Source organism: Ictalurus punctatus, chromosome 25 (genome assembly GCF_001660625.3).
Source record: "Ictalurus punctatus breed USDA103 chromosome 25, Coco_2.0, whole genome shotgun sequence".
In the NCBI taxonomy this organism is placed as follows: domain Eukaryota; kingdom Metazoa; phylum Chordata; class Actinopteri; order Siluriformes; family Ictaluridae; genus Ictalurus; species Ictalurus punctatus.
The window spans coordinates 10,698,491-10,723,288 of NC_030440.2; the positions used below are offsets into that span (position 1 = coordinate 10,698,491).

The window sequence follows — 24,798 nt, forward strand, 5'->3', positions numbered from 1 at the left end:
AGCTGCCTGCAGCTCTCACCTGGTTTCCCACTGAATCTAAGCAGGCTTGAGCCTGGATGGGAGACCTTCTGGGGAAAGGTGTAGAAGTGGTATTATTGAGCCCAGCAGGGGGTGCTCACCCTGTGGTGTGTGTGGAGCGTAATGCCCCAGTATAGTAACGGAGACACTATAATGTAAAAACAGTAGAGTCAGGTCCTGACTCTCTGTGGTCATAAAAAAATCCCAGGACACTTATCGTAAAGAGTCAGGGTATACCACAGGATATCCCTGGTATCCTGGTGAAATTCCCCCACTGGCCCTAATAATCCCCATCTCTGAAATGGCTACATCCCTCTTCTCTCCGCTAATAGCTGGTGTGTGGTGGGCTTTCTGGCACACTATGGCTGTCATCACATCATCCATGTGAATGCCACACACTAGTGGTGGTTCAGGAGATCCCCCCAGCCACTACTATGTATATGTAAAGCACTTTGAGTGTCTAGAAAAGCGCTATATAAATGTGACTGTAACTTTAAAAAATTGGTATCCCATCGCAGCAGCTGTGCTTACCCAGTGAGATGCCACTGGACAGAGTGGAGCTCTCTGCTTGTCCTCGTGTAGGTGTGTTGCTCTCCAGGACACTGTCGTCCAGCAGGTGTCTGGATCCGGCGTTGGGGAATGTAGCACTCTTAAACTCCACTGTGTTCATCTTATGAATGAAACTACATCATAGGGAAAATGCAGACACACACAGAGAAAGACACACATAGAGACAAAGCTTTTAGAGCTTGTATGCTGTGTTCATGACCATTTGAGAAGTTTCTGACTTCTCAGTAGAAAAGTCCGGTTGATCAATTTTGCCGATTAATCCACAATTGCCAGAACTATCAGTTAGTGGCAAAAATCCACAGTGAAGGTTTTCTCGGTTGAGTCCGTTGAGGGAGCGACTGAGAAGGGTCTGCTGCCGTTATAGAGTACGAGAGCGGCCTCTAGAGGCGAAATAAAAACCATCACTGACAAATTTTGTTGTGTTATTTTGACTCATTTTGGATGTCTCTATTTTTATTTATTTGGAGTGTTACTTTTCCATTCAGTTTGATTGTATATCTTTCATTTACTTTAATATTGATTAATAGTTAATATAATCATTTTTTTTTATAAAGCTCAGCACTATTTTACTTTGACTGTTATGTTTTCATTGGAGAATCAATTTGAAAAACTAACGGTTGATTAATCGATAGGTACCGTCCGACTTGGCTATCGATAAAATCCACTAGCGGTCGACCTCTAGAAAAGACCTGTTTGAACATCTGCCAAACTCATAACTCCTTTTCTGCGATTCCGTTACTTCAACATGGCAGTGCTCAGAGTAAAAAGTAAGAACAAGATATAAAAATCTGATTTAAGGTTTTTAAGCAGTCTTTTGAGTTTCTGTTTAAAATCACTAAATACTGGGTGATACGTTGATAAGTGAAATTGGCTTTCTGCAAGATTTGTTGATCAAACTGCTCCTTCATGTCATTTTTGGCGCTATTAACAGTGAACTTTCACATCCACATCAATTAAATGCTACCCAACAACTCCTTCATTCCAGTTAAAATTTTTTTGTGACGGAAGACTGTTTGCAGATAATGAGAGGACACGGCCCCTTAATGTACCTCTGTTTACAAATTCAGATGGAGGAGTTCTCCTGAACGCTCTAAGGTGGAAAGTAGAAGGTTCCCTGTTGGAAACTCCGAGTTGGAGTTCCCAGTTATCGTGAATGCAGCATTACGCGACCTTTAACATTGTGTAATTACGTTGCAGCTGATTCAGCGTTCTGCTCTGCAATAATAAATCTTTTAGCTTTTTAATTCGTTTAATTAGTCTCAGATTTGCCCTGCCTGGTGTTACCTGGTGCTACGTTTATTTGTTTATTGAGATACAAACCTTGTGATACGAAAATCTCATCTACAATTCAACGTTTCCTACATGAGGTGAGTGAGTCTCAGCTTAGTTTTGTGTTCACTGTAAGTAAGAACCAAATCCAGAGGCAATAAGATTTATTGAGATTTAATGAGTGAGGGGTGAGCAAAGCATAGTAGAAGGTCAGAGTGAAGGGACTCACTTGTATCCCAGGCTGTGACACTTCCTGTGTCCATAGGGTAGGAGGTTGCGAGGGGAAGGCGGAGTACCCGGGACTTTAGGCAGGCCACCATCAGCAGAGTTGCCACGACGCCCACACAAGGGCGAACCAGAGGCATCCGAACCTGAGCCGAACGTAAAAAAAGCAAGAATGAGACGAATCTTTAAGTTTCTCTGCATACGGACGAAGAACGTGTTCACACTTCTCTTTAGTTATGGATTGCTCTTTTCCGTACCTACGAGGTCTTCTCTAGAGGCAGTTGTGCGAGGTGTGCTAGTGGCTGGCTCAATCTTCAGAGACAACCTGATCACAACAGATTAATAATAAATATATTTACAATACATAAAAAGTTACAAACTACAAAACAAAAACTCCCAGTGAGCCCACATAACACTCACTTGTAGTTGTCATCCTCCACAAACTTCTGTAACTCCTCAATGTAGTGAACGGAGTTGAGATAGTTCTGGACATGGGGCAATTCAGGTATATCTGAGCCATGAGAACAAAATGAGAATTAAAACCCTAGTGCACCAATGTGTGGTAATTAATGCATGTCCAGCTGAATGTCAAAAAATACTCACCATATTCGCAGGATCTCTGCAGGTCTGAGATGATTCTCAGAATGTTGTTCATCAGGTTGGACCTCTGCTCATTTTCCAGAATACTGCCGGTGGAGGGATATGCTGAGTCTATGTACGTGAGATCAGACAGATACATACCTGAAGAGAGAACACACACACACACCAAAGTCAGTTTACAGTTAATACCTTATGTGCAGGACTCTATGTGATCAGTCCCAGCTACGCGCTCCGGTACAGCAGAGTCATCCTGTTTCTAAAATCGGACAAAAACACACAGTTCCTCTTTCAGAAACGTACACAATAATGAATTTTCAGTATTAAAAGTGTCACGCAGTCCACACAGAGCTGTGGGAGAAAATTAGGGTTCCCTCTTTTAAAGAAACTTTCCAGTAAGACTGAGAAGAGACTGATCACCTCTGGCTGTGCTGACTCTACACTGGATTAACATTAGAGCATATTAGGATCATTATGACAGAAAATATTAATATTAGAAAGAACAACAAGTGGATTGGGGGGGCGGGGGGGTTCTTTTTCACATCTAATTACTATACTCAGCCTTAAAACTCTCAAACGCATGTCGTATAACATTTGCTGCGGCACTTCAAGAAAAAAAAAAGTGTATCTCCTCTTTCCAGACGAAATTCTGTCCTATATATACACACAGTGTAAGATAAAGTTACAGGGGAGTCAGCGAAGAACCACAAATCAGCCACAAATTTAAAATATAACTCTCTTCCATTTACATAAACCATCATATAATTCTTTTGCCAACTAAACATTACCCCTTCTGATCGGCAATCCGGTCACTGTTTTCATTTCTGAGAATGATGATATCAAAGATGATAAAAAACAATGATTTTATATATTTGTCTAATGGGGTTGTAGTAGTTCCCAGGTCAAGAAAAGTCTGACTGACTTTTCTTTACTAGTTCTAGTAAAGAAAAATACTTAATAGCAGAAGTACTGGTGGTGGGAGAGTTGGTAGTAGTAGTAGTAGTAGTAGTAGTAGTTGTAGAATGGGTGGTAGTAGTAGTACTAATAGTAATGGTAGAGGTAGCAGTAATGGTAGAGAGGGTAGTAGTAGTAGTATCGGCAGTAGTAGTAGAGGGAGTAGTAGTAGTAGTGGTAGAGAGGGTAGTAGTAGTAGTAGTAGCAGTACTAATAGTAGTGGTAGAGGTAGCAGTAATGGTAGAGAGGGTAGTAGTAATATCGGCAGTAGTAGTAGTAGTGGTAGAGAGGGTAGTAGTAGTAGTAGTCACAGTACTAATAGTAGTGGTAGGGGTAGTAGTAGTAATGGTAGAGGTAGCAGTAATGGTAGAGAGGGTAGTAGCAATATCGGCAGTAGTAGTAGTAGTAGTGGTAGAGAGGGTAGTAGTAGTAGTAGTAGTAGTAGTCACAGTACTAATAGTAGTGGTAGGGGTAGTAGTAGTAATGGTAGAGGTAGCAGTAATGGTAGAGAGGGTAGTAGTAGTAGTAGTCACAGTACTAATAGTAGTGGTAGGGGTAGTAGTAGTAATGGTAGAGGTAGCAGTAATGGTAGAGAGGGTAGTAGTAGTATCGGCAATAGTAGTAGAGGGAGTAGTAGTAGTAGCATTACTAATAGTAGTAGTAGTACTAATAGTAGTGGAAGAGGTAGTCGTAGTAGTAGTAGTAGTAGTAGTAGTACTAATAGTAGTGGAAGAGGTAGTAGTAGTAGTAGTAGTAGTAGTAGTAGTACTAATAGTAGTGGAAGAGGTGGTAGTAGTAGTAGTAGTAGTATTAATAGTAGTGGAAGAGGTAGTAGTAGCAGTAAGTAAAGTAACTGCTTAAAACATCTACTCAAGTAGTTCTCAGGACATACGTTAACATTTACACTCACAGTAAAGTGGTTTTACTTCCATTGCAGTGGGGTTACAGGGTGCTGAAAATGTCAGTCAGTAAAATGTCAGTCAAATCTCTGTGATGAGAAATACAGTGTGAGCAGAGTGGCTGAAAATACAACTCTAAGAAAGAGAGAGAGAGAAAGAAAGAAAGAAAGAGAGAAAGAGAGAGAGAGAGAGAGTCTATCACAGCTCATTGGATCGGGTTGTAACTCACATTAACCCTGAGCACAATCTTGCAGAGGCTTGCATGCACAGATTACATAATGTCTGTAAAAAAACCCCACAGAAAATCCCTAGAAAATTCTCCTGCAACATATCAGTACAACCAACTGAAACGCAGCCAGCACACAAAAACCTTAACGCTGATTCACACCATATGTCAAATATCTCACCTTTTGGCTCATGTTACAGAAAACATCAGTGTTTTCACTCAGACAAGTTTTCTAAGGTCTCCATTTCCTCGTCTTTTTCTGGAAAACAATGATTAAAAGGGAGTCCAAAAAAAAAAAATGTTCCCCCAAACAAGAAAAGAAAACCTGACCCCTGTAACCCTCTGTCCCTACCTCCCCTTCCCTCTTTCTTGCCATTGCTTCTTCACCTCCCCATCCTTTGTGAAAAACGGAGGCGGTGTCTGAAGGCGGCTCAGTCTCCAGAACGCAGCTGTGAGTTCCAGAGCCATGTCTTGGCTCCAGAGCTGTTGAAGAACCACAGACGCTTGCCGCCCGCAGTCTCTGGGAAGAGAACTCCAGAGCGGAGGAGGCCTCAAGCGTGGGATATGAGAGACAAGCACAGCACTGAGGACTTCCACAGATTGTTGGACACTGTGAGTTGACAGCCAAGCAGAAGATCCGACAGAGCTCCATAAACATCTACACACACGCATAAAGATCACGCTACGTACGGCTACAGGAGAAAACTGTGAGTGCACTGCTTCACTTCTAGCTCTTAATGAAAACGAATGTTTCCCTTCTTTCTTTCCGGCTGCTCTCTGCTGTTCTCATGCTGTAACGTTTAGTGCTGCTGCTGTTTTCTACAAACAAAACTCCGGGGCACATCTCTCTGTGCTTCCACTCAGGATGCCAGAGTACCGGGTCGGGTCGCAGGGCTAAGATTACACCAGTTACCCTGCTGGATTTATTTAAAAAAAAAAAAAAACCCAGCGATGCAGAACTAGGGCAAGATCAAAGCCATAAATAAATAAATAAATAAATCCTCAAAGACAAGAAAAAGGAGAGGGGAAATTATTCAGAGAACTTCCCCGCTCTTGTCTGGGGAGCCTTGCGGGGAACAAGTCGATGTGGATGAACGCGTGAGACTGCTTGCTTTGTTAAGCATCAAACCGGAAGAACCCCCGAGGTCAGGGGTGCAGAAAGACTCGTCTCCCACAAGGCCGTGCTTGTCTGTGTATTACTGCGTTATGCTTTGTTGTTGTTCTGCAGGCATTTGCTGATTCAGTATTTAAGAATCTAAGCCTTGTCCGATGCGAAAGACCGGTGCGTTTGTACTGGATGGCATGCCCTGTGTCTGCGCTTCTATAAGATGACATGCTGAGATGTGGGCTTATATTTAGCAAGTCTCACTTGGTGGCTCTGTGTACAAAGAGTTTTATAGATGGGATAAAGGGTTCCATTCATAAAAGCCCTGTTTAAAGAAAATATACACCCCCACCCTCAAAGACACAAGGTCATTTTACACTAACCGCTGTAGACATCGGTGGGTCCCGATGTAGACACCGGACCCACCGAACCCAGTTACTTGATATTCTTGGTGTACATGCACATGCATGTACTCTCCTGGATGGAGTAATCCAGTCCGTCCTAACATCAGGGGCATTTCGGCAAACTCTGTCCTGCGAGTAGCCTGGCGTGTACGGCATGCTCCAACACGTACTGTACAGAAGCATAAACCCACAGACAAGACCATAAATCTCATCCTGCTGCGCTGAGGGTCGAGAGGTTAAAATGCGATACAGTTAACCCCCTGTTTTCTTAACGATCTACGATGCTTACAACTCTACCCAAACAAAATGAGCAGAATGTGAAAGGTTAAGAACACACGTGTGCCCTCTGAGAGCAGTAAAAGCATGCCTGCGCATAAACACAGACCAGGCAGGCCACGTCATTTCTTGCTCGAGCGTTTGCCATGTAAGTCACCTGCTGTATGTGTATATTTAAAAGAAAAACAATCCTCCACCTCAAAACACGGGTCTTGGTTGAGACTTGATCAGCACGAACCACCATTCTATACTGTGTCCTAAAGAAGGAAAAAAACCCCCAAAAACATAAAAAGAAAACCCTTGGGAGTTTTCTCCTGTTGTTTTCTCGTCCCACAACACAAGATGGTTTTTACCACGAATAATGTTTTATCACATAGGGTATAACACACATACGGTACACTTCATGGGTTCAGCAAAAACACACAAACAGTTCTCTTAAATCAAAGAGAACATCGCATGCATGACACCTACACACAAGACATAACCTCTGGCATGGCTAGATTTCTTCTATACTCATCTGGAAGGCTTGCTTACACACACACACACACACACACACACACACACACACACACACACACACACACACACACACAGTCGGTCTTATCTGTAACCCTAAAAGATCTCTGGGCTGGTAAAGGGTCAATGACTTCAACAGCTCACTGAACATGATTAGAAAAGCGAATCGCTTGAACGCGCGTTTAAAGCCGTCCCGTGTCAGGGGAACTGACTGAAATTCACAGCTTTCCAAACTAAAGTAATCGCCCTGTAAGGCCATGCTCTGCTGAATGAAGACTTTTCAATTCATACTCCTCTTCAGCTCCGAGTGCTGACGCCAATCTCCCCCATTTTCACAGTCCATAAATTCATCAAATCGCGCGCTCGTTCTCTTAATTCTGCCAAACTCAATTTCCTCCTACGCTCATTCCAATGAAAGGATATGATTACGAGATGCAACAAAGAGAATGCTGACCAGCTCTCTTTTGAGCCTCTTTCCTTTGCTCCACCCAAACCCCTCCACCCCCACACTCCCTCTCTCCTGCCATCCTTCATTTTGCCAAAGTTTCCTCCGCAGTGAATAAGGGACCTTCATGCAAAAACTACGTGTCCTTAGGCCCTGCGTGAAACATTGGACTATGCCACTCTCTGCTGCCGTACTGAGAGAGAGAGTGTGTGTGCGCAAGTGCACAGCATGATGTCAAAATAAAACAAATCCTCCACGAACAGTTAAAGCTAGCATTCACGTAAAAAAACAGGATCGTTTCTCACTATGTGTTCCCATACATCTTCATTCTCACAATTGTTCCATCTTTTTTCCCCTCTAGGCTTCTCTTTCAGCTTTCAACACTCTTTCCTCTTCACCAGAACAGATCACATGTGCGTGCGTGTGTGTCCATCCCATCCCGACAGACTCGTCTTGCGGAAAATCTGATGGCCAGATGTTGGAAACCTCCGATATTATTTTAAAGGCTGGGAAATACATTTAATATATAAATAAACAAACCTCATCCAAATGGCTCTCACTCCTGAGCAGTCAGCAATAACTCAGGTGTGTTTGCGATCACACAAACTCAGTGGGCAGACTAATGTGTGTGTGTGTGTGTGAGTGTGAGAGAGAGAGAGAGAGAGAGAGAGAGTGAGAGAGAGAGAGGAATACTGAAGAGGATCATCAACATATGCGATTAATATTCATAAAGACACAGAGCAGGGGAAGCAAGGCCAGCATGCACAAAGTACAAAAATATCTAATACAAGCTGTTAAAGCAAATCTTTATCAAGAAACAGGAACTAATCACAGCAGTACCTCCTAAGTATTAAGTATGACAGTTGCATTACCATATAGTTGTCATACGGTTACATACGCCTTGCAGAATCTGCAAAATGTTAACAATAACTTTTAAATTATTACTAAGAAGGATCATAAGCATTGCATTCATTTGTTTACTGATTCTCAAGAAGGTAACACAAGCCAGGGGGTGTAAACTTTTGAACAGGATGATCGTTTATTATTATTTTGTTTAAAGATCTTAATTTTTTTCATTTAGTACCGCCCTTCAGAAGCAACATAAGATATTTACGTGTTTCCCAGAAGGCAAAATAATAATTTACACTGATCATCCTGTTCAAAAGTTTATACCCCTCTATTTTGTCTTCCGGGAAATATGTAAATATCTTTTGTAGCTTCTAAGGGGTGGTATTAAATGAAAAAAAAAAATGAAGATCTTTAAACAAAATAATAATTTAAACTGATCATCCTGTTCAAAAGTTTACACCCCCCTGGCTCTTAATGTATTGTGTTGCCTTCTTGAGCATCAGTGAATGTTTGCACCTTTTGTAATAGTCGTGTACGAGTCCCTCAGTTGTCCTCAGTGTGAAAAGAGGGTCAGGGAAAGGGGTCAGATTTAAAACAAAGAATGTGCAGGACCTGGAGGATTTTTCTGAAGAACAGGGCAGTTTAACTTCTCAGGACAAACAAGGGACTCATGAACAACTATCACAAAAGATAAAAACATCATGTCATTGATCATCCAGGTAACGACACACAGTATTAAGAATCGAGCGTGTGTAAATTCAGTTATTATCGTGTCTTGTGCACTATACATAAACATCTGTTATGTGAAATAGATTATTCATGACAGGACTAAATAAAAAACTAAATGTTTATGATCATTGTTATTTTTTTTTAAATTTAAATCATTCACATTTTGCGGATTCTGCAAGGTGTGTGTAAATTTATGACCTCAGTTCTGTATCCATCAACCGCGTACCATGTTTAATTATGAGTCCAATAAGTACACAAGAATTTTTCCCATCCACATCATTAGCAGAAACTCTGAACATTAAGCTTAAGCTCCACCTACTACAAAATCCTGTCATGCCAAACATCATAAATCTTGTTTGCAGATGTCAATTTATGTGTAATTATAATGTATGTCACATATATATATATATATATATATATATATATATATATATATATATATATATATATATATATATATATATATATATATATATATATTTGTATACACAATGCATATTTGTCGGTCTGGGGTTATGTTCTGAAAAGGTCTCAAATCATTCACGTACAAAAAGAGAGCAGGTGAAGATTTTCCAACAGTGGTCTTTCTTTAAGGTTCTGCCTTCCTCCTGAAACTATTGTGTTACTTTGTAGATAACAGGGCTACCAACATGTCATACTGCACCTAAATAACAAGTGGTGTAACAAATGTGACAAAGTTGCTTGGTTTAAATCCCAGATCCTAAACCAATATCAGACACATGAGCATGATGTAGAGTTTGCTTTCAGAAACTGTACTTAAAGACATTTAATCTTAATGTTCCTACCACCTCTGTCTGCAATTCTCTTATATTTTTGTTGCACCCACGGGATGGATTCGGTACATCAGAAACATTTCTGCCTTCTTCTTCTGCATGTTAATCTCCTTAAAGGGCCCGTTTAGCTTCCAGCTAAAACATCATTTTCAGACATTATAAGGCACCTTTTCTTTATTTTCTCTAGATCAGTGGTTCTCTGTGTATTTTATCGCTTTTCAAATAGAACGTGTATAAATGAAAAACCCTGCGTTCCCTCTCCCTCTGTATTTTCTTTTTGCTGGGGAGAGGCGGCACTTAGCTGCCTTTTATCTAGCTGTTAGTACAGACCAGTGTAGCCAACTTAGCGACTTTTTTTTTTTTTTGCGCAACATCGACAAATCTACTGATTTTTTGGACAAACTTCAGCAACTTTCCAAATATCACCAGTACTGTCCTGCAAGCACTAGGTCTTGCTTTCCCGCTGCACTCTCACCTCTCTCTGCGTCTGCTCTGTTCTGTGAGGGGCTGAGAGCCGGGGATATAACAATATCATGGATAACGAGATACGCCCTTCGTCCCCATTTACATCATTCGTATGCGAATGTTTTTAGTACACAAGACGAATGTACTGCAACATGTTTCACATGTAAAATAGTCCACATAATTACAGCCTAGTTCTCTTGTTCAAAGTAGTTAGTGTTCAGAAACATTTCTGATCATTCATGTTCCACACCTGCCTGTTATATAGTTTTATAAAAGTCATTAAAAAAATCCTTAAAATTATGAAGTAATTTAAAAAAAGTACAAACACAGAAATGCAAAAAACAATTTAAAAAATCTACCTAAACAAATTATAGATTAGGTTATATATATATAGATAGATTTTATATAGAATAGATAATCATTATACCTGGTCTCCCCAATATGGCGGGGGGGAGGGCGTGCCACATGATATGGGAGGCTTGGGGGGGCGTTAGTTACAAAAAGTTGAGACCCTCTGCTAAGATGAAAGGCTTTTCTCTTTCAAAAACAATTGACTTAATCTACAGCTGTACAACAAAGTGTACAGCATCCACTATCTCAGTACAGGATCAACACCAGGCTAAACAGGTAAACAATAAACCCACAACTCGGTTCAGAAAGCAATTTAATCATACCACATGTACCACAGGCTCTCAGTGCACCACGTCACTTTAGGATCTTAAATGCCACAATGCCATAAAGTATAAGGCAGTAGTGATGCAGCAATTTCTGGACTAGCACATTGGTGGGAAATCCAAAATGTTTTTTTTTTTTTTAATACACAATTGTTGTCATAGACAACACACTTGTATAAAACTTTTACCAACTTAGACTGCTGTAGAGCTCTGCTGGGAAAAAGTCTGCTTGGTCATCCCAGATGGAAAATTATATATTATTATATGTACCTTATTGTCAAAAATGTGTCATAAAAATATCAACCAGTAAATAAATAAACAGCATCAAAAAATTGAGCCCTTTCAGCGATTCAAAAATTCCACTTCCTGGAATGAGGCACGTATTTGTCATTTGGGTATTTTCACAACGGATGACTAGAAGACAAAACCATGATTCAGTAAGATAGCTGTTGGCATGTGTGGTGAACCTTTAAATCTACCACAGGAACGTTTCACTATTTGCATAGTGGTTTCCTCAATTATATTGTCTTAGAGACCTTGAATCTGCCTCTTAATAAAAATAACAGCTCATGGGAATATGTCTTTAATAGCTTCCATAACCAATGTTTCTGCAACGGAGCCCAACAGAAACAACTGAACGGATTCAGTTATAACGGTCTGAAAATCAGCCAGGTGACATCATCGACGAGTACTTTTCACATTAGAAACTTGATAGAACACACTGGGGATGGCCATGACCCATGGTTTGCACGCAACTTAATCTGGCCCAATAGGTCTCAGATGGCTGCGGTTGTTAATAGAACAGATCAAAGTTGCTGAGATCAGTCAAACGAATACAAGGAAACAGTAAAGTTGCCACCTTGGGAAAGGCGTACCATATGACTCAAGGGAACGGGAAAGTTGTTGCCTTGGGAATGAAGTACCGCATGACTGAAGGGAACGGGAAAGCCATCGCCTTGGGAACGGCATACCACATGACTCAAAATGGTGGAATTAAGACTCTTCAGACAGGAGGCAGTATATCAGCATAATTTAACAGAAGCATCTCTGAGCAAATCCACCAAAAAAAATTGTACACTATTAGTACTCATTAGAAATATATTAACAGTCCTGAAGCTACCATTAAGCAATGAAGTCAAACACTCCCTCTAGCAGATATTCCTGTATTTCTAATATAAGACCTCCAGACAATCCACATTTTAGCTCTCAGCATACATGGAAAGCAATCAAAAAAGCTCAGCAAATCATAGAAATGAAAAATAAATGACAAAGTGAGCCTCCAGCGCATTTTATCTTGGCAAGAAAATAAAAATATTTGTCATTTATTACCAAGGCAGTGGAAATATAGTTAGCGTTTCTCCAGAATAACTGTGAAACAAAGTGAGCCGTGATCCAGTTATCTCAGGATCCAATGTCTGTGTGAATCTCCCAGAATGACAGCGAGAGAAAAATGTGTGCAGAAGAGGAAGCAGCCAGCAGCTAGCTGTGATGTCTGAGCTCTACTGGTCCCAAAAACCTGTGCTCGAGCCAGGCATGCTGTTTAGCAGGCTGGCCAACAGCAACATCCACATGCTGCTTTCAGGCTGCTCTCTCTCACCTAATTTTCATCAGTTTCAGTCGGTTCAGAAATTGTTTTACTTCCTTTATCCTTTCCGCATCCCATTTGATTCTATTACCTGCTGTCTGCTTATTGTGCTTTCTATCGTCCTTAAATCTTTTTCAATCAGTGCTTTCTTGGGATCAGTTTGGTCCATTGTGTGCGCATTGGTGCAGTTTGAACTGTAGCTAGAAGAGAAGCCATCAGTGATTCTTAAAAAAAAATTAAATAAGAAAAATAAAAAATAAAAACACTAAATATCTTTCCAGCTTACAGCAGTTAATGACTGATGGACTAAAAGATATTGAAAAAAGGAAGAAAACCCATAAAAAAGGATTAGGTTTGTGTGTAATGGTGACAGACTCTTACTGGCACAGTGTGCATAAGCGAAGCGGATGGAGAAAGACAGAGAAAGACGGAGATCAAGGTGCATAAGAGGAAGTAAAGGAGTGGGAGTGAGATAGAAAGTAGAGAAGCACAATAAAGCTTTTTTTTGCATTTTGTTTAAGAGAACATGTTTAAAACATGAGGATATTGTGTAGCTGCAGGAAAGATTTCTTTAAAACAGCTCAGAAGCACCAAGACTTCAGAATCAGAAAGAGAATCAATTCCCTGAATCAGTAAATCAGACCTGCCCTATTAGGAACTACTGTAGATATGAAAACTGTCCAGTGAGGTGCATAGACATGACCGTAGCCCTATGGAGACACACAAGGCGGTTTGAAAAGTCTGTGTATGTAGACTGAGGCACCTGAACAATTGTGTGTGTCTGGTGCTGATGAAGCAGAACTTGGCAGGAGGGAAAAGGAGACTGTGTGATACGAGACGGTGAACGCAGGTGGAGATAGCTGCATTAGACGTACGATGAATGCACAAAGATATGCATTCATTTCAGGGCCATGACATAAATAAAGTTTCTGGTTGAAAGATTACGATGAAAAAAGGGGGTTGAATTTTCACCCAGGGTCAAAACCAGAGGCCCTACTAGTATCGAGGTTTGAGCCAGAGCAGTCGGCTAGAAGGAGATGTCTTATAAACACCAGGGAACTGATAAACACATCACTTCAGAGCCAGGAGCGCATTCCTAAAGTCAATCACCCAACCAATCAGAGTCTGTGGTTGCAATGCACATATCAGCACAGCCAGTGGAATTTTTTATTTAAATCAGAAGACTGGCACAGTTACAAATGCATATGAGGCAGTTGCCGTAGATGGAGCACAGTGACTTCTCAGTAGGGTTTGTGTCCCACATTTCCAGTGTGGAAATGCACCAAAAAGTTTACTTGTTCAACTCTGAATTGCTGCTTACTAATGGCTGTGTTTCTTGGTTTAGGTGAATTACTACATTCTCCTGGTCTGTGCAGAGGCAGAAAAAGAAGGCGGCAAGAACAAAAAATAAAAAAACAGCAAAAAAAAAAAAAAAATAAATATAAGAAAAATAAAGGTGCTGGACAGGGAGGAGAGAAGTACAGCAACCATGAGGGTAGAAACGTGGAAACTGGGCATGATGCTCTTCTTCTGTCTCCCCGCACTGGGCAGTTCTCGCTCAGACAATGAGCCGCTATTGTCTAGGCGCCGCCGGGCACCAGTTGATGATGCCAAAAGGTGCTCGTACACGTTCTTGGTGCCCCAGCAGAGGATCACGGGACCCATCTGCGCGTCGACCACAGGGCCTGAGCCGGAAAAGGATCGAGTGACGCGCATGGACATCTCTGACCTGAAGGAAGTGTTGTCCAAGCAGCGTCGTGAGATTGAGACGCTGCAGCTTGTGACCGACGTGGACAGCAACTTGGTGAATGAGATGAAGCTCTTGCGCAAGGAGTCGCGCAACATGAACTCACGTGTCACACAGCTCTACATGCAGTTACTTCATGAAATAATACGCAAGCGTGACAACTCGTTGGAGTTGGTGCAGCTCGAGAACCGGGTGCTTAACGTGACATCCGAGATGCTGCGGCTGGCCACGCGCTACAAGGAACTGGAGCTGCGCTTCGCTAGCCTGGCTGCCACCGTCAACAATCAGTCAGTGCTGATCTCCATGCTGGAAGAGCACTGCATGCGCGGGTATGGACGCCAAGAGCTGCCTGCCGTGCCACCACTGGTGCAGGTGGTGCCTGAGACCATCCCAGCAAACAACAACCGCTTCACCAACGAGATCCACAGAGATCACAACAACCGAGCCTTCCCACGTGGCTCGCGCATGGATGTCCAACCAACCGCTGACCCTGTAGGCGATCCACCAGCACCAAAGGGAACCCTGAACTCTGACGGTAATGGAATTGTTTGGGATTTTTACGTTCTGAGCACGTGGGGAGGTGGTGGGGGGCTTCTGGTGTGGTCAATTTCAGACACTAGAAAAATTGCCAGGATTGTGCTTCGATTCCATGATTGGTCTTATAGGTATGGGTGATCGAACACTGCTGGTGTATTGTTTTGTATAAAGAAAAAGAGGGATGGTAAGTGATATCACCCCCTTCTAAAGCCTAATCACAGAGCAGAAGTGCACAGACTGCACTTCTAAATGTGTGAAAAGGTTTAAAATGGCAGGACACAATACTCAGGATTGAAATGGAGCACGCAGAATACAGCTGAGATCAGAAGTTTACATACGTCTTGCATAATCTGCAAAATGCTAATCATTAAAAAAAACATATCTTGTTTAAAGATCTTAGTTTTTTCATTTAGTACTGCCATTCCGAAGCCGCATAAGATATTTACATGTCTCTCAGAAGACAAAATAACAATTTACACCGATCAACCTGTTCAAAAGTTTACACCCCCCTGACTCTTCATGTGTTGTCTTCTTGAGCATCAGTGAATGTTTGCCCCTTTTGTAATAGTCGTGTACGAGTCCCTCGGTTATCCTCAGTGTGAAAAGATGAATCTCAACATCATACAGCCACTGTTAGAAAGGAGTCAAATATGCAGAAGATGCTGGAAAAGTAAAGAATGTGCAGGACCTGGAGGATTTTTCTGAAGAACAGTGGGCAGTTTAACTGCTCAAGACAAACAAACAACAACAAAAAAAAAACCCTGCAATTTATATGATCCCTCTTATTTTTCTAAAGTATTAAGATTTTGCAGATTCTGCAAAGCACATGTAAACTTATGACCTCAACTGTATGTTTAAAATAATAATAATAATATTTAAAAAATGTAAAAAGGGAAAGGAAAGGAAACACTAAATGGCAGGATATGTGTGGTTTAATACCACAGAGTATGTTTCCATACAACAGACAGCAGTCATGCAAGAACGTATGTGGAAAGTATGTAGAAGCTTTTACTGTGGTAATACATCACACAACACATACAACATCGCACATGCACTCTCTCGATCAGACAGACAGCAAGACATTAAAGCTCACATGTATTTAAAAAAAAAAAAAAAAAAAAAAATTGCACATATGAACATAATCACACTCACTCTGGTTTCATGCACTCTGAACGGCACAGCACAGAGAGAAAGACAGGAATGAGAACCAGCTGCAACAGAGGTGTGATACATCTACCTCTGAGAGCTGACAAGACTCTTCCTCTTCACCTTTACTAATGAAACCAGAATGACAGCACTCCATCCCTCCCTGCTGCAGCGCACGCACACAGACACACACACACATACTCCTTTATCTCTGCCGCATTTCAGACCCTTTGTCCACTCTTTTAGAGACACAATTGGAAATGCTTTTACAGCTAATGCACAGGAGCACGAGAACACACCGATATCGACAACACAGAAACCATATCTGCTTCCACTTAATCAGAAGACACTCTTCAATTCATAATAGGGTAAACGTTTATACGTCAGAGCGGTTCAACCCTCATCATGCCCATCCTCCTCCAGCTGCCTCTTTAGTGAACCTCTCACTTTCAGACCTCCACACTTGTGATCCAGTGTGAATCATCGTCCAGGACATTCAGCCTTGCTGGCTTTGCTTCCTTACTACTGACCACTAATAGTAGACCACCAAGAGCCTGTGGAGCCTAAAAGTATATGGTTAGGACCACAGTTTATGCTAAAGACGTTATGTTCTAACCAGTGCGTCAACACTTCCTGAAAGAAAAAGACCATGATGTAGTACAGAGGTGGTACAGATAAAAATACATTGTGGCCCCGGATGTATTTTGGGGGTCCAGGTGTGAAAACGAGACGACAAGAGCACCTTCTGGCACAAAGCCTGACTGTGTGAACTCAATGTCGATCATTCACAAGGCCTCTGGCCATGCTGGGTAAACCTGCTGCTCCGGCATGACCATGACTACTTAAGAAGTTTCTTTCAACACAGGAAACAGCCCCTCACAAGAGGGCCCCCACCATCTTTCTCCTTTTCCTGGCTCTCCAGTGCAAGGCTGATTATTTTAGCTTAAGTGTAAAGGCAGAGAGGAAGATAAACACACACAGAGAGAGAGAGAGAGAGAGAGAGAGAGAGAGAGAGAGAGAGAGAGAGAGAGAGAGAGAGAGAGAGAGAGAGAGAGAATAAGAGGCATAGAGAAATAGAGGGATAAACCTTGTGCATGATAACTCCCATTAGGACTACAGAGCTTATTTAGGAGTCAGGTAAGCATGCTGCACTTACACGTAACACTCTTGCAGACTGAACTGAGTAGATCATATGAGTGTCACCAGCAAAAACGACAAAAAATCTTTCAGGAGAACAACAGGGTGTTCAACTTTGACCTTTAGGCATGATTTCACTATGAACAGAATAAGACTATAATCCAAACATTGATCTATCGAGCTGTCTTAGCTTTGACCCAAGTTTTCTGGGTAGTGAATCAGTACATCACGTATACGAGTTGGGGCATTGGTAAGGACCCGGGCTCACAACACATTGGGACACTGATAACTGAATTCCCGGAGACATGACTATGCACTCGTGTTGAACTGTAAAATGTCACCAAAACGTAAAAATATTTCAGCTTTATATGTCATATAAATTTGTTTGCTTAATCACACGCGTTTCTGGCATAATATGTCAAGCGGAGACTAGCTAGCGGATTACAAAAAAAATCATAAAACACTTAAAAGTCATTAGACTCAAACAAACCGTATATAGAAAATCAAAATATAGTTCAATGCTAACGTGAGTAATCATTTGAGAGCCACAACAACCATAACAAGATACTTACATTTCTAGACAAAGTTGGCGGAGAGTTCGTCCCCACCGCTTGTTCTTCCAAGCTGAGCGGCTTCAGAAAACATGACATCATTTCCAGTAAGGGAACACTGTGAGCGTCGGTCCTCCCTGGTTTTTGTGGTGCAACGCGGGAAGGATTTTGTGATTGAGACAGCCCTGCAAATGGCTGACTCCTTGATCGATGCCCTGACTACTGACCTAGAGCTGATTGAGATACAACCCTAGTATTTATGATAGTTGATAATAGATGATGATGATTGATGATCAGAATTTCACTTTTGCCTCTCAATTATATTCTATTTTGCTTAATAAATCTGTTATTTTTCCTCTTAAATTTAATGAACTGGCTGAATCTGACTGCATTAAAATATGATCAGATGGATGTTGCCCTTTTCTCAGTCTCTACCCCTCTCACCATCCCCTTTTCTCTCACTGTCTCCCATATCTGCCCTTTTCTCACCGTCTCTACCCCCTCACCGTCTCCTTTTCTCTCACTGTCTGCCCTTCTTTCCTTCTCAGAGCCCCTCCCTCTCATTGTTTCTCTTCTCACCGTCTTGCCTTCTTTCCATCACTCATTGTCTCTCTGTCTCCCACTTAGGCCCATTCCGCGATTGTTACCAAGTTCGCCAGGCAGGGCACAGCACCAGCGGGATGTACCTTTTAAAGGCAGAGAGCAGTGACCGGCTGATTCAGGCTTGGTGTGAGCAGGGGTTGGACAACGGCGGCTGGACTGTCTTTCAGAGGAGAAAAGACGGCTCAGTCAACTTCTTCAGGAACTGGGAGAACTACAAGGTAAGAATCTAAAGTGACAATACACACATTCTTGCCAAGGAATGTCACTCCAAACCTGATCATACTGATCCAGCAGGTCAAAGGCCAGCTCCTGGGGTGTAGATCAGTGGTTCTTAAACCAGGCCTTAAACCAGACAGTCCACATTGTGTGTATATATAATACATATAATATATATATACACATATACACACACACACCCCCACTATGTGTCCTTCACTACGATGCCTAAAACTGCAGTAACAATGCGAGTGAGTGAATGACAGTGTGTGAGACAAGAGAAAGAGTGTGGGGTGGGGGGTAAAAAAGAACCTGCCAAGAGCTTTTAAGATATAAACAGGAATAAACACGCCTTACCAAATATCAACATCCATCAAAACACAGCTTTACCAGGAATGTAGAAGTCAGAGCACTAAAAAAAACACGCATGAAATTTGCCAATTGCTAAGCTGTGTGCAGGGAAAAAAACCAAAACATAATTACCAATCTTACCACAACACTACTTTCCTCAACACACAGAGCCAGACCAAGTGTTTCCCAAGCAAATTTGCTTTAACCAAAGAGACACAAGAAATACTTCCAAAAATACTTCCAGTGTGCCACGGGTAGTGAGCATGATTCAATCCAGCTGGATGACTGAGTGGAAAAGAGCCATTTTTTTTTTCCTGTGTGCTGCTGCAATCTGTGGAAAAACACAATTATGCCTGAAAAAAATAAAAAGGTCTGGCCTGCCTGTGAGAGTCACGGACTCTGTGATTATTTAGATTCACAAAAGCATGTCAGCTAGTCTCATGAGTTTTGAGGAACGTCAAAAGGTACAACCGGGCTGTCTGTGTGTATGGCGTTGTGAATACTCGCAAGTAAAGATCACACAAACAAATTACGTAACTGCCCACTAAAGGACATAATTTATATACAACATGTGCACATTCTCACTCAATTGTGTAATAACCCACTAAACCAAACTAAAAGCACAATAAAAAGCTTGATCTACGTGCCACTCTCTCTTGAACAGAAAGGCTTTGGGAATATAGACGGTGAGTACTGGCTGGGGCTTGAGAACATATACAACCTGGCCAAGCAAGGTGACTACAGGTTGATGGTGGAACTGGAAGACTGGACAGGGAAGAAAGTCTACGCCGAGTACAGCAGCTTCCGGCTGGAGCCTGAGCTTGAGGGCTATCGTTTACGCCTGGGCACCTACCAGGGAAACGCCGGCGACTCGCTGGCCAGCCACAATGGCAAGCCCTTCACCACGCTGGACCGTGACAAAGACTCTTTCACAGGTACATCTGCTGCACAGAACACACTGCAATAGTTGTGCTAAACAATTCTCTTCTGTCTTTCACCATCTCATACGCTATTGTTCCTCCCCCCAGGAGGCAACTGTGCTCACTTCCACAAAGGCGGCTGGTGGTACAACGCGTGTGGGCAGACTAATCTGAACGGGGTGTGGTACCCCGGAGGTGTGTACCGCAGCAAGTTCCAGGATGGGATCTTCTGGGCTGAATACGGAGGAGGCTTCTACTCGCTCAAGTCCGTCCGTATGATGATTCGCCCGCTCGACTGAGTTGCTCCTATTGGCTTGTGGTCTGAGAGACGGTAGGGTTGGAAACGAGCTCTCCACTCTCTCTCTGCAGTCAGCGAGAGAAAAAGGCCAGTTCATCCATTCAACAACTCCTCCTGTTTTTGGCTCCTGCAATCCCAGTCTTGTTTCGGTCTTCCTTACAGACTGAGTTTTCATGTTTTCATCCCTTTGACAAAATTAGCTAGGACAACCATACTGTACACATTTCATTCTGTGGTTGTGATTCCCATCCCACACCCCTTTACTTTTTCCACTCTATACACAACAAGGACTGGAAACAGTCTGGGCTGTGAGCTCAGTCAGCTTTGATGTGTACTGGTCTGTAAATATAATTTAGATTTGTAAGTTTGCCTTGTTTTGTTTTTTCTGAAAGAGTTCATTTAAGAACTCTTCTACAGAACTGCCCTTATCCACGGCTGTTATTTATCAGTAGTTATTTATAATAGTTACGCTATTTGTTATTTATGCCTGTTTACGATGTATGTTGTGCTTTTGCCGTCCACACGTTCGTGTCGATAGTGCCACAATACAATTTGTACGTACATAAGAACACAGCGGAAATCAAATAAACTTGTACAGCACTGACGGATGAATATTGTATAAACACTTATACATGACCACTAGCTCAGACCCTGGGGACCATCAAATTGTGTCCACAGTTTGTTTGTTTTTTCCCTTGGACCAGATCGTCTCGAAGAGGCATTTTCACCCACCGATTGACTGACCCGTTGTAGAAAAACGCATGCACGAGGAGTCTAGCTAGCTGAATATCAATCGTGCTAGAAGCAAGCATGACTTCTGTGATATGCATCCATTTGCTGCATTTGTTCACTAACTAGCTCAGTGTTATTTGGGGTAGCTGTAGAGAGAGGGGTATAGCAGATTAGCTAAAGTTGTGTCGTTTCACAGGGGTGTTTGTGTCCATGCTTGAAATAATATTCTAGAGCATAACCTCTATTCGGCGAAGTGGTGTGAAGACATACTGTGGTATATATGCATTTGTAGCTACAGATTGGCTGTAAATCTCAACCGTTATGTTGTTTACTTACATGAATGTGTGTTCTGTGCTTAGCTAGCCAGCTATCGATCTATCTAACTTTAGGCATGTTTCGATGCAACTAACATCAGCGAGTGATGCGTATCCATGTGCTGCGTTTGTCATCCGCATCACCGAGACTGAGAGTCAATGACCACGTTTACATGGACAGCAATAATCTAATTATTGACCTTATTCTGAATAAGACGTATAAAATTGTGATTAAAAATGCGGTGAAAACTCCCACACGACGTTAATAGTGTGATTAAGGTGTGTACATGTCTGTAATACACGTCGATAACGCGACTAAAACAGGAGTACTCCACATGTCTTAATTCCATTTGTGTTTACTTCGAGTATGACTTTAGTCAGATTAAGGTCATCAATAATCGCTGTTCACATGCTAGTTTCTTAATCAGAGTATCGGCTTAAGCAGGTTAATATCGGACTATTGTTGTCCATGTAAATGTACTGACTGAGAGGAGAGGGAGTGTAGATAAAGTTGATGCTCCGTGTAGGGGTCTGCTTTTGCTTGAAATATTATTGTAGCTACTAAGTTTGTTTCATTTCTACTCTTATCTGCTCTGATTTTTTTTCCATTCCACCATTTCACATAATAGTAGCCAGATGTTAAAAATGATTTTAACACCCCCCCCCCCCCCCCCCCCCAAAAAAAAAAAAAAAAAAAAAAACACAACATATGTGCATGATACCCTAATTTAAATCTACGAGACACATGATAATATACTCATTTGTTTCACTTAATCTGTATTAATGCATTTAACTAGCTAACTATCTCAAGATACATTACTGCATTACAATAGCTACACTTAGTCAACTGCACAGTACACTGCAGCTTGGCTAGCTAATGAAGGTATGATTCGTCCACCCTGGCACACACACACAACCAAAGAGCATCCCATGCACAGCACATCCTGCAACCTGAGGTCTTGTGCTTACTGGAGGTGAAAGCAGTTAATCAGCTCATGCTAATTGTGATTTCATTTCCAAATAAATTAATAAATAAACAAACAAACAAACTATTTTGAAGCATAGAGAGACATTGAGACAATGGAAAAACACATTTCTACCGTTGGGCCACGGATAACAGGAGCGTAAAGGAGTGAAAGAGTGCTGCAGAGGGAGATTGAAACAGTGCAGAACATTCCTTCCATATAAAGTGCTTCGGTTTCATTTTCACAAAAGTGTATTCTACTGAAATTACGACTCCCTGTTTACCAGCACCTCTGCGGGGCCATCCTTCAGAACATCCTCAATCTTCTCTCACAGTAAGGACACACACACATACACAGGGAGGGAGGGAGGAAAAACGATGCAACATGCACCCCGTTGTGACTGGCTTTCATTCAAAGGTTAGATTATCTTCTGCAATCCTCGGTGCTGGAGTTTCTCATCTGAGCAAGTGATGGAAACAGCGCTGAACGAGCCTTGCCACACTGAAATGCCCAAGGAAAGAAGAGAGACATGAAAGAGCGAGAGTCACAGAGTTTCCATTACTCTTTACTTCCTGGCTACCAGAGCACATGTCTCTCCACCAGGGATCAGACACAAACTCTTCACACACGCAGCACAGATGTCCCCTAAACACACACAGCTTTACTGCTGGACAGTATGGCACACAAATCTCCAGACGAGAACACTCCGATAAAACTTCCATTGAAGACAGCTTTTAAACTGCACTCTAATCATCTTCTCAAACACTTGCATTTGGATTTCTACAAAGAGACGACGGTCAAGTAAAACGTATCTTGAAGGCCGTCCCGCTGGTCCTATCGTTAGTGTTATTGTTGACACTCCCGTCACATGGCAAACGTTGACATCATCCCACAACCTGCAAAAAACTCCTCCTACTTTCCCAGGTATCGTGTGTATCCCAGGTGATGGAAATGAACATATATACTTGATCAGAGTACGGAAAAGCTATATGCAAAAGCAGTGTTAGTTCCTAAATTAGCATGCGCACAACGAGTGCAAATTTCTGCACGGTGTTGAAAATGAGACTTGTCCACCACCAGTTCTAGAGATCATATGAAGTCTCAACTTCACCTCCATCTGCCACCGTCTCAGGGTTATCCGTGAGAAGATGTGACCCATTCGATTGATTAGAAGGGATGAAGGATTCTTACTGGCTTCAAATGTGTGTGCGCGTGCGTCTGTATGTGTGCGTACGTTTAAATGTGTATGTACGCGCATATATATATATATATATATATATATATATATAAAAATATACACACATACACACTAATATATATAGTGTGTATGTGTGTGTATAAGTGTGTATGTGTGTGTATGTGTGCACACACAGTTGTCTGGTGGGAGAGCTGAGCAGCTGTCAGCATCTTGTCCACTTGTGATGATGGAGTGAACTGTTCTTGCCAGGCATGTCAGGTTCCAGACTCTTTTACACACACACACACACACACACACACACACACACACACACACACACACACAGTGAATCACAGCTCATTCTATTCCAAATCTGTCTTCAGCAGGCAAGAGCCGTTAACACAAGTGCAGGCAACTAAATTCTTATCCAATTCTCACTCTCTCACCTTTCCTCGGACTTCCTGTTCAGCCTCTTCTCTTGATTAATCACTGAACTTGCTTCCTACTCCATCACACTGCACTTAAACGAACTGAATCTCTACCCACCGCGAAAAAGAACGAGGAACCGGTTTATTCTAGATCTGAATCACCATGGACGTTTACAGAGCACTTGCTGAATTCATACAGTAAAAAAATAATGATAACCGAAATATATGACTCTAAACCACTAATTCAAAACAACAACCATCACACATTCACAATAAGTCAGAGAATCATATATTCAGTCGAGCTCATAAGTTCATGTACGCTAAATATTAATAAAAATAAATAAATAAGAGGAAGAAGGATAATGAACATTGCGTTTAGTTTTTTTATTTAGTCCTGCCCTGAATAATCTCTTTGACATAACAGATGTTTATATATAGTCCACAAGACACGATAATAACTGAACTTACACAAATGAACGCGTTCAAAAGTTTACACACGCTCGATTGTTAATACCGTGTGTCGTTACCTGGAGGATCAACGACTGTGTTTATGTTTTGTGAGAGTTGTTCATGAGTCCCTTGTTTGTCCTGAGCAGTTAAACCTCCCACTGTTCTTCACAAAAATCCTCCAGGTCCTGCACATTCTTTACTTCTCCAGCATCTTCTGCATATTTGACCCCTTTCCAACAGTGAATATATAATGTTGAGATCAGTCTTTTCACACTGAGGTCAACTGAGGGACTCGTACACGACTATTACAAGAGGTGTAAACTTTTGAACAGAATGATCAGTATAAATTGCTATTATTTTGTTTAAAGAACTTAATTTGTTTCATTTGGTACTGCCCTTCAAAAGCTACATAAGATAGTTACATGTTTCCCAGAAGACAAAATAACAAATTACACCGATCCCCCCACCCGAGTCTCTCAACGAGTCCCTTGGTTGTCCTTTAAAAAAGTAAAATAAATAAAATTATTAACATATTGCAGATTCTGCAAGGCGTATGTAAACTTATGATCTCAACTGTAGGATAGATGACGACGATGTGTCAGTTGGACAATTCTGTGTTTATTTTC

The 24,798-nt window shown here is 41.7% G+C and overlaps 2 protein-coding genes across 6 annotated transcripts in view; one reads left to right on the forward strand and one right to left on the reverse strand.

Moving 5' to 3' along the window:
- The window catches only part of ralgps2 (Ral GEF with PH domain and SH3 binding motif 2), a 119,798-nt gene that overhangs the window by 17,843 nt on the left and 77,157 nt on the right, over positions 1-24,798 (reverse strand). For all 4 annotated transcript variants that reach the window (XM_017455851.3, XM_017455848.3, XM_017455850.3 and 1 more), the window contains exons 10-14: positions 2,686-2,823; positions 2,503-2,593; positions 2,340-2,407; positions 2,087-2,228; positions 550-701 (exon numbers count right to left, since the gene is read on the reverse strand). In XM_017455851.3, the coding sequence (XP_017311340.1) occupies positions 550-701; positions 2,087-2,228; positions 2,340-2,407; positions 2,503-2,593; positions 2,686-2,823 (591 nt within the window). The remainder of the gene's footprint in view (positions 1-549; positions 702-2,086; positions 2,229-2,339; positions 2,408-2,502; positions 2,594-2,685; positions 2,824-24,798) is intronic.
- Positions 5,166-20,710, forward strand: angptl1a (angiopoietin-like 1a). 2 transcript variants are annotated; one of them, XM_017455853.3, is made up of 6 exons: positions 5,166-5,465; positions 7,866-8,089; positions 13,946-14,882; positions 18,346-18,539; positions 19,553-19,823; positions 19,917-20,710. In XM_017455853.3, exons 3-6 carry the CDS (start codon positions 14,090-14,092, stop codon positions 20,105-20,107), a joined length of 1,449 nt encoding a protein of 482 aa, XP_017311342.1. In that variant the 5' UTR covers positions 5,166-5,465; positions 7,866-8,089; positions 13,946-14,089; the 3' UTR covers positions 20,108-20,710. The 2 variants fall into 2 exon arrangements, with proteins under 2 accessions (XP_017311342.1, XP_017311341.1); XM_017455852.3 differs by lacking the exon at positions 7,866-8,089.